General features: G+C 39.6%; 1 protein-coding gene across 1 annotated transcript in view; it reads right to left on the minus strand.

Moving 5' to 3' along the window:
* The window catches only part of PKD1L3 (polycystin 1 like 3, transient receptor potential channel interacting), a 79,545-nt gene that overhangs the window by 59,430 nt on the left and 9,684 nt on the right, over window positions 1-10,431 (minus strand). The window contains 7 exon segments of the mRNA XM_027773456.1: window positions 486-717; window positions 1,052-1,180; window positions 2,516-2,642; window positions 2,745-2,872; window positions 4,699-4,872; window positions 7,190-7,321; window positions 8,538-8,786. Of these exon segments, the coding sequence (XP_027629257.1) occupies window positions 486-717; window positions 1,052-1,180; window positions 2,516-2,642; window positions 2,745-2,872; window positions 4,699-4,872; window positions 7,190-7,321; window positions 8,538-8,786 (1,171 nt within the window).

Genomic DNA, 10,431 nt, shown 5'->3' on the forward strand with positions numbered 1-10,431 from the left:
GGCCTGGTCATGCTGTAATCCTCTTCCCTCCAATCTCCATCCTGTCAGGATGCTGGACATGCACATATGCCTGGTGTGTTTTTCATGTTGCTTAGTTGAAACTTGAACCCTGGGTGGCCAAGTGGGATCCAGTTTCCTCTGTGCAGTGCCCAGACTCTACATCATGGAGCCAGCCCTCTCCATCTTTTTAAATGTATATTATGGACACATGTATCTATGCATGAGGTAAAATTACACAGAACTAAATACACATACACAGAGAAATGAGTGAAATCTAAATATAATCAATGCATTACTTCGATGTCATTTCCAGGTTGCAATACTGTACAATTGTTATGAAAAATACTACCATCAGGCAAATCAGTGAAAGGAACATGAGCTTTGTTTTATTTCTTACAATTACATGTGAATCTACAATAATATAAAAATAAACAGGTTTGAAAAATACACTTCCAAGCAAGTGCCTGACATCTGGTTGGGTTTACCTTTCTGCCACACCTGGTCTTTTGGAAGAGTGATGTTGAGGTGAAAGTGAGTGAGGTTCGGTTGATACTGAAACCCCAGGTAGAGAGTCATTAAAAGGGGACTTTCTGGCTCTATGCTCACTATCAGGGATTTTTCCAAGGAAGTGATGTCCACTGTGAGCATAAAAAGGTCTGTGCTCATGTTGAGTCTGGTGGGGTGGATTTCCATGCTAGTATTTCTCCAGAGCATGATCTAGAATAAGAGACAGTTCATTGGTCTTCAAGTTTAAGATGGTGCATCCGTCAAAGCCTTTCGGCCTCTGGTAAATAAAGTAACCTTTTCAGTTTCCCTCTTTGAATGTTAGCAGGTAATATAGTGCCAGGGGTTAGGGGAGAGTGCAGAGTTTAGAACACCTTCTCCTAAGGGTAAAGCATAAGTCTTTGTAAAAGCTTCTAAGATGCTAATAACAAAACAGTGGTGCTGCTATAAGTCTAAAACAAGCTCCTTTAGGTTGCTGCATCCTTCCATCCTATTCTCCAGGATATCCTATTCCCTCCTGTTTTATTCCCTAAGAATCAATTCATACCTCAATATCTTCCATTAAATCACGGACGTGGAGAGATTTACTATTAGAGCTTAGTACCACACTTCCAATGCTTCCAACAATGATCCTGTTATCAACATCTTTGAAGGGATTGAAAGCGAGTCCTGTTACCTAGAGACAAAAGTCCAGTTTTATCAACTGCCAGAATATTTATAAATAACCCTCTATAGGTAACCAGATATCAGATATCATAAATTAAATATTGGAATTTCCACCACTACCACCCTATCAATATCTCAAATGAAATAATATTTCACATTATAACGTCTGCATGAAACACTTAAAGATGAGTTATATATTTACAACCCTCAAAATTATTATTATTTCTTACAGATTTGTACCTGGAGGATTTTATTTTACTAGGAGGCAAAGATTCTGCTCTCCAGGATAAGGGAACAATACTATTTGTGTTTCTTGGGTGATTGCTGAAAGAATTACAATATGCTGATATGACTGGATTGGTATACTGTGTCAGTAATTACTCAGGTATTCTTGATGTTGTGTGAGGAGTTGAGGTCAACCGGCCATGCTACCAACCCCTATACTGGCCTGTGTCCTGCCAGTGTAAAACCATATCATGTGCTATAGATGTGCATAAGGTAGCATGGTGGTTAAAAGCACTGGACTCCCACATGGCCAGCTGTGATTCGAGTCTGGGGCCTGGCGGCTTCTTTCTCATTTCCCCTCTCTCTCACTCTGTTCCTCTCTGGTCAAATTAAAATAAATAAATAAATAAAATAAAATTCAATAAAAAAACTTTTTAAAAAGAGAAATTGTACAACAATTATATTTGCATAAAAAATCATAGAATAAAATTAATAAAAATAGAATAAAATTAAGAAAATAAAAATAAAATATTAGAATAAAAATTTTAAATAATTTATCAAATAAATTAATGTATTATACATTTTAATATTTATAAATTAATATTAGAATAAAATTTAAAATTAGAATAAAATTTATAAAAATCAAAATAACAGATACATTTTTAAAAATAAAATGTTTATGTTAACATGTAGTGGAGATATATATTTTAGATTATGCCATAGGGTGTGTGTACTCACCAGAGAGAGAGGGAAAGTAAGAAATCAACACCCCAGGGTGCAATCCTTTCTCCTCCATTCTCCTCTCAGGATTTTGAGCATGCACACACATGCACCTACCGTGATTTTTAAAGTCATTTGGTCTGGGACTTGAACCATAGAGTTGGTCATGTGGGATCCAGCACCTTAACCTTCACACCACCTGCTGGCTGGGATATATGTTATCTTTAATGCATAAAAAATATTTAAAAGTATTTTACAACTGAAAAAAAAAGAAATTAATGGCATACATCTCTCATTTGGTCTGGTCAACTTATATTTCACAGTACAATTCTGTTACCCAAATGCCCACATGGCCATCAAATGCTATTTTAATTCTGATCAGAATTAATTTCACACTCACTTGGACATTCACTCCTGGGTGTTTATTCAAGAGTTCCTCCAAAGCTGAAGCTGATGGCAAGTCTAACCTGACAGGTGCAGGGTAACCCAGAGTGTAAGAGCTCAGAGGCAAAGTAGACTTGTTCTGGCTAACAAGAGAGAAGTTAAGATGGCAATTGAATTTCACATGTTTTCTAAGAGCCAAAAATCTAAAATGAAGTTCCCCCTTTATCCCTTTCTCCTCTTTCAACCTGCACAGCATGACAGCAGCAACGGAAGAGGTCAAGGTCACCGAGGACTCAGAAGACTGGTTCTGCTGTAGAAATGCTTCCTGGATCTTCCCCAGGGCCACCAAGGACATTTCCAACGTGTCTTCCACCTGCTTTGGGAGGAAACATCATGTGACCTGTATAACCTCGATGTTTTGTGTTAGTGAAGTAATGGTTTTGAGGGGTTTGGAAAGGAAACATGGATCTTGATAGTGATGTAATGAAAGGTGGCATTCGTTGGAAAGACCTTGAAGCCTCATAGAAAGTACGTGGGGTGCCGGCAGGTAGCATGGTGATTAAAGTGCTAGACTCCCACATGACTGATTGAGTCCTAGACCTGCAGCTTGCTTTTTCAGTTTCCGTGTGTGTTTGTGTGTGTGTGTCCCTCTGGTCAAATTAAAAATATACATAATAATGATAATAATGATAAAATAAATAATACTTTTTATTTTTTAATTTTAAAAATTATTTTATATAACTTTATTTATTTAGTTATTTATTTTAATTTTGACCAGAGAGGGAGAGAGGGAGATAGCAAGAGCAAGAGAAAGAGAAAGAGAGAGGGAAAGTGAGAAAGCAAGCTGCCAGGTCCGGGACTCAAACTGTGGTTGACCATGTGGGAGTCCAGTGCCCTTAACCACCACACTACCTGCCAGCCCCAAAACATCTTTTTCCTTTCAATTGTCAAAGGGCAAAATAAAATAATTCTTAAAAAAAAAAAAAAAGAACCTGGGGTCTGGCTAAAGACTCATCATCCTTTTTATCAACTAATAGGGATAGCTCAGGAAATAAGTCTTTGCTCCAAGATATAAGTTGCCCTAGATCTTTTTTTCTTTTTAAATAGCTTTATTGAGATGAAATTGACATACTAAGAATCTTTAAAAAGGTCCTGGAAAGCCCATGTTATGAAAAAACTATGCACAAATTTCAATTTTTTTGTACCAGAATAAGTTTATGCCATAATTTCATTCTTTCCATGAACTTTTAAAAATCCCTTTGTACAATTTACCTGTTCAGAATGTATAACTGAATGGACTCACAAGGTTTGGAACCACCACTACAATCTAGTTTTAGTATTTATTCCTGTGGGAAACTGCACATCAGCGAGTTCGAGAGGCCATTCTCATGAGCCTCTTACTATCACCATCTTAGGTCTCAGAGAGCAAACAATTACACAATGCCAAAGGCCAGGATTAGTTACCTTATGATTGGCATATAGAGCAGCCAATCACCACTCACCAGCGTGTATATAACCATGATCCCTGGCCCACAATAAACGGATGATCCTGAAGAGCAGTAACACTGTGTTGTCTCCATGCTGTTTGTCCCGTCTCTCACTTCTTCCCTCAGGAAACCTGTTTGACTGTCCCATGGGCTGGGACAATTCCCTCTAAAATAAACCTGGTACTCATTCATGGTCTCTCCCCATTTCCCCATCCCCACTCCCTGAGTCCTAGGCAACCACTCGCCTACTTTCTGCATTTACAGTTTTGCCTCTCCTGGACATTTCATATAAAGGAAGCACAACATGCAATCTTGTGACTGGCTTCTACTGCTTGGCATAATGTCCTCAAGATTCATCCATGCTATGGTAGGGATCACAACTTCATTCTTTTTTGTGGCTAAATGATATCTCATCATATGGATATACCACATTCTATTTATTCAGTCATCAGTTCATTCATGGATATTTGGACAGTTTCCACTTCTTGGGTATTTGAATAAATGGCACTATGAACATGGGTGTGTACATTTTTATGTGGTCATAGGTTTTAAACTTTTCTGGGTATATACCAAACAGTGAAATTGCTAGGGTAAATGGCAATTCTATTTTCAATTTTTTTTGTTAGGTTTTTCCCAGAGGGCATGTGCGCTGGCCAGAGAGAGACAGAGACGTTTCTAAACAGAGTTGGCCACTGGCATGCACTGTACCTACCTGCTCAGTGTCACGCTTAGGTCCCTGAGGACTGTCTTTACCTTGAAGTCCATTGTTGGAGGAGTGAAAGAGGCAGTCAATTACGGCTGTTTTGAAGCCCAGACTGGTACTATTCTGAAATGGGATCTTCAGGAACTGCTCTTTCAGGTGAATAAGGGAATTGATGGCACTGACCTGGGGATTTTAGAAAGCATACAGGTCAGGGCTGCAGGGAGTGTAGTGGTTAAGGACGCTGGACTCCCACATGGTCTACTGTGGTTTGAGTCCTGGACCTGGCACCTTGCTTTCTCACTTTCCTTCTCTCTCTCACTCTGACTCTCTCTGGTCAAATTAAAATAAAAAATAAAATGAATAAAAAAATAAAGTTAAATAAAATAATTCTTAAAAAAAAAAAAGAAAGAAAACACACACATCCCTCAGCTGCTTATGATTGTTTGAAGTTTATCCATGTTCTTCATTTAAGCATTTCAATATTCTTTTCATGTTTCAAGTGTATTTTATAAAAAGCAATGTTAGGGGCTGGCCCACAGACTAGTGGTTAAGGGAGCTGGATTCCACATAGCCAACCATAGTTTGAGTCCCAGCTCTGGAAGTTTGAAAAACACCCTGGATGTACACGTGCTCAAAATCTCAACAGGATGGAGAAATGGAGAAGGGATTATAGCACGACCACACTCTGCTGGGACTCTCTTTTCCTCTGGTGAGCAAATGTACTTTCTGGCAATTGAAAAATAAATAAAGATCTAAATAATTTGCACACGTTAACCTCATATTTGTTTAAAACATGCTTATATATACACAGAAAAAGGCCTAGGAAATTATCCACAGCAAATTAATAATGAACTTATTTAAGTGACTACATATAACAAATAGGGTTAGTGAGAACAAAGATGAAGGCTTTTACTTCTTACCTTATGTGTTTTTATTCTGATTTTTAAATAATAATGCATTATTTCTATAATTAAAATGTCCAGGGGCCAGTGTGTGGTGGTTAAGGCACTGAATTTCCATGTGGCCAACTATGGTTCAAGTCCTGAACCTGGTGGTTTGAAACTCATGCCAGGTACATGTGCATGTGTGCCCAAGATCCCAAGAGGAGAATGGAGGAGAAGGGATTGTGGCACAGCCATCCCTGGAGAGGTTATTTCTCACTTTCTCTCTTACTGTCTCTCTGGTGAGTGCATGTGCCCTATGGCAAAAATAAAAATAAAAATAAAAAAGTCCAAGTAAATCAATAAGGGCAGAAGTATGACTACTTTTTTCCTATTTTACAAAATACTTTCCAGAGGACCTGGAGGGAATCATGGCCAGAAACATTAACAGACCATTGTGACCCACTGCTAACAGGAATCTTTCTATATCCTGTCCCTGGCATAGTATCTTTGTGACGTATATTAATCCTCCTTATCTCTGTTGAAGTACATTCTTTTCTGATCTTAGCAACCTTCCTTTTCCAATCACTAACCTAAAAACTGTAAAACTTACCTATAACCTACAAGCCCCCCCCCCACATGTCCCACTTTTTGGGCCAGATCAATGGAAAAACTATTCACTAAATTCCAAATTTTGTCTCTTGCTCTCAAAATCAAATAAAAGGAACCCCTGTACTTGATCACACCAAGAAAGGCATATTTTCCTTCTCTCTAGGACTAGGTCACTCATATTCATGCTTAGAAATAAACTTCATAATTATGATTTTCACAGAGTTGGTTATCTCCATTGACATCAAGATAGATTGCATTTACACATTTATTACAGAATATTTGAAAATATAGGAAAAAGAAAGTTAAAATTCCCATCAGTCCTACCACCTTAATTCATTTCTGTTTAAAAAGTAGGAGGCACAGGAGCCAGCAGTGGTATAGTGGTTGAGGTGCTGGACTCCCATGTGGTTGACTGTGGTTTGAGTCCCGGACCTGGCAGCTTGAAACTTACACTGGGCACATGTGCATGTGTGCCCCAAATCCTGAGAGTAGAATGGAAGAGAAGGAATTGCAGGGTGGCCATCCCCTCCAGGGGGGTGATTTATTGCTTTCAGTCTCACTGTCTCTCTGGTGACCATATGTACCCTATAGCAAAAAATCTCTCAAAAAAAGAAGGCATGGATAATTATGAGGTGGTGACATTGGTAAATGTGGTTGCAACAAATGCAAACTTAGCAAGTTACTGATTTCTGATATCTGCTTCAAGGCTGCACTACTCTATCTACAGCTATCAATGGGAGTGAATCTGTTTCCTGATTTCTCCTAACAAATGCACAGAAAGGTGATAACCTGATAAATAAACAAACATAAACTCAGCATATCTGAGAATGTCACTACTGATAAAATTACTCACAATTTTTAGATCTGAAGGTACAAATATACTCATCATGATTAAGTTCAGTCTCCATCTGGATAGTCTCATAATGCTGAATTCTGCCCAGGGCATATTTTCCACATTCTCCTAGTTTTTCCATTTTCCTTTTCCCTTCTAGTCATCCTCTGCTTACCTGAGCTGGCTTAGAAGATCTTGGGGTAAAAGCTGTCAGTCCCTGGAGGATCTCACAAGCTCTCTGTAGTTTGTTGTAAGCTTGCAGATCATAGTTTGCTTGGCTAACATTCCCTGATATCTCCTCTATGACCTATTAGGAACAAAGGATTTTGTCAAAATTCCTTATGTATAATTACCACCCGCTAATAGTTTAAGAGATCATGTTAACAAGAGTTGACCTTTGATAACACTATAAGAGACAGACAGAAAGAGAGGAAAAGTAAGAAAGCAAGCCCACAGGTCTAGGATTTGAACCATGGTCAACCACGTGGGAGTCCAGTGACTTAACCACTGTACCACCCACTGGCCCTTATTTAGTCTTTAAGTTACTATTTGTTTTAAGGTTTAGTTCTTTAGGTCCAGTGGGTGGCACAGAGGTTAAGATGGCTGTATCCCACATGGCCCATGGTACGGTTCGAGTCCCAGAACTGGTGGCTTGAAAATCATGCTGGGCTTGTGTGTGTGCCCAAAAATCCAAAGAGGAAAGTGGAAGAGAAGGGACTGCAGGGACTGCGGTGTGGCCATCCCCACTGGGGGGTGATTTCTTATTTTCCCTCTCTGGTGAGCATACTGGTCCTATGGTAAACCAAAAAAAAAAAAAAAAAAAAAAGGAAGAGGCAGTGCAGGAGGTTGGAAGGAGTGGGACAATTTTCTGCAGTCAACCTATTGTTACGTCAACATATTGTTAAAGTGGCTTTGTCTTTTTTTTTTTTTTCCCTTAGTTTTGGGGAGAAAGCCTAAAAGGCAGGAGTTGACATGGTGAACAAAAGTTCTCTAGCACAGTTTACTGTTGCTGAAAAAGCTGGTGAACAAGCTTCTTCCCTATCTGAAGCATTAAATGTGACAGAGTTAACTAACAATAAGTTGTTAAATATTGGAGTGGTTACAAAACCCACTGTGAAATATTTTCATGGACTTGTTTTTTATTTTAACTAGAGGCCAGCAAGTTGCACAGTGGTTAAGGCGCTGGGACTCCCACGTGGCTGACCATTGAGTTCCAGACCCTATGGCTTGAAACTCACATCATGTGCGTCTGTGCGTGTGTCCAAGACCCTGAGAGAAGAGTAGAGTAGAAGGGAATGTGATGTGGCCATTCTCCCTTGGGGGTGGGTGACGGGGGTGATAGGTACCCTATAGCAAAAATCTCTCAAAAAAAAAAATTAACTAAGATACAGGCTTGTTTGTCAGGCATTCTTAAATTCCCTCAGAGGCAAAAGTGAACTAGGCTCATTATTCTTAAAACATTACCACAAGAGAAGATAAAAGGTGCTTTTTTGTGTCACAGTATGACTTTTTGCCTTACTTACCTCCTCAGATGAGTTCTGAAAAGTTGCTTGTAAATGTGTGGTAAGGATGTCTGGACGTGAGTCCTTCTCTGGGCTTGAAGTTATTTCTGCTGTAGATTTTTCAGTGTGGGTTACAGACTCAGACCTGGCGAGTGGTGTTACTCCAGGGTGAGGTTGGCTGGCAGGCACAGTTGTGACAGCTGTCAGCTGCCCTGTCACTTTGGGTGGTAGGGAAGGAAATGGGCTGATTGAATGGCACAGGATCTGGGACTAAAAGATGAAAATATGTGAAAAAAGGGTTGAATTTGACTGCATCAAATAATGAATAATTAAGATAGTATTTCTGGGGCCAACAGGTGGCATAGTGGTCAAGGGCACTGGACTCCCACATGGCTGATCGTGGTTCAAGTCCTGAATCTGGAGGCTTGCTTTCTTACTTTCCTTCTCTCTCTTTGATCAAACTGGAAAATAATAATAATAAATAAAATTAAATAATTTTTATTTAGTATTTCTGAAATTGCTCTGAAACTCCCACAGCCTGAGAGATGTTACCAGGTATCTCTGTCAGAAAGGCCTTGTGCTCAGACAGCTTTGGGAAAACTACATACTGTGTTATCACTTCAAGCTCACAGTTCGCATTAGTGTATTTATCGTCATTCAACAAATTATTTATTTGCCAGAGGGCATATGCACTTACCAGAGGGGGAGAGGAGGAAAGGGGGAAAGAAGAAGAGGAAGTGAGGAGGTGAGGGGGAGAAGGAGCTTGAAAATCATGTTGGACGTGAGCGTGCACATGTGTTGTGGTATGTGTGTTATGAGTGTGTGTGTGTGTGTGTGTGTGTGTGTGCGCCCAATTTCCCTCTCTTTCTAGCTCTCTCTAGCAAGCACATGTGCCCTAAAAAAACCTAAAAAAAGAAAAAAGGTCCTGGGGTAGAGAGAGCATGGGATGGTCAAGTGTCAGGCATTTGAGGACATGGCCCATTTTACTATGAAAGAGCTGGTGGACTTCAGGGGCTTTTAAGGACAGCGGAAGGCTCAGACTTCTGTTTAAGCCATTACTGCTGGCTGTGTTTAGAATGGACAGAAAAGGGAGCCACAGCAGAAATGGGAGTTCAGTAGGAGGTAGATGCAAAAGTTCAGGTGGGGGATGGTGGTGGTTAGAACCAGAGTATGAGAGTTGTGAAGACAGTGAGAGGCAGTTAGACTTGGGACCTATGAAGGCTCTGAGTCCTATAGTCAAAATCTTTTGTTTTCTTCCTTTCTGGCAACATATTATAAGGGCGGCAAAACTTTGCCTCCATCCTTTAAGGTCCTGGCTGGGCTTGAGGAGTAAATTGGTGTAAACTAGATTAATAGGAGAAAAGTGTATGTGTTTCATTAATGTAAGTTTTTTTAAAGATTTATTTTCTTTAACTTTATTTATGTAAATTTGACCAGAGAGAGACAGAGTGAGAGGGAGAAGTGAGAGAGCAAGTCACCAGGTCTGGGACTCAAACCACAGTTGGTCATGTGGAAGTCCAGTACCCTTAACCACCATGCCACCTGCTGGCCCCTATTAATGAGATTTTTATGTGGCATGGGAGCTCTCAGAAGGAAACAAAGACCTGAAAAAGCAACTCTTACACTGAACTGGAGAAAGAATAGTCTGTTGTGAATAAGCAACTAAATAACTGGGCTAGCTTAAAGGCAAGAGTTGTTTCAACGAGGCCTTAGAGAATTTTCTGTCTTAGTTTCTTGTCCTTGAGGACAAGAATGTGGCATCTTTCACATGGAAACTTCACCTCTGGCTTTTAAGAAACAGCATGAAGGGCAGAGGGATCATTTTGTACCTGCTGTTTTCCAGGTGCCTTTAATTAAATAGTCACTATGCCAGAGTGGTATATATATATATTTTTTTTTTTTTTGAGAGGTTTTT

The sequence above is a fragment of the Tupaia chinensis genome, unplaced genomic scaffold (genome assembly GCF_000334495.1).
Source record: "Tupaia chinensis unplaced genomic scaffold, TupChi_1.0 Scaffold000355_1, whole genome shotgun sequence".
Classification (NCBI taxonomy): domain Eukaryota; kingdom Metazoa; phylum Chordata; class Mammalia; order Scandentia; family Tupaiidae; genus Tupaia; species Tupaia belangeri.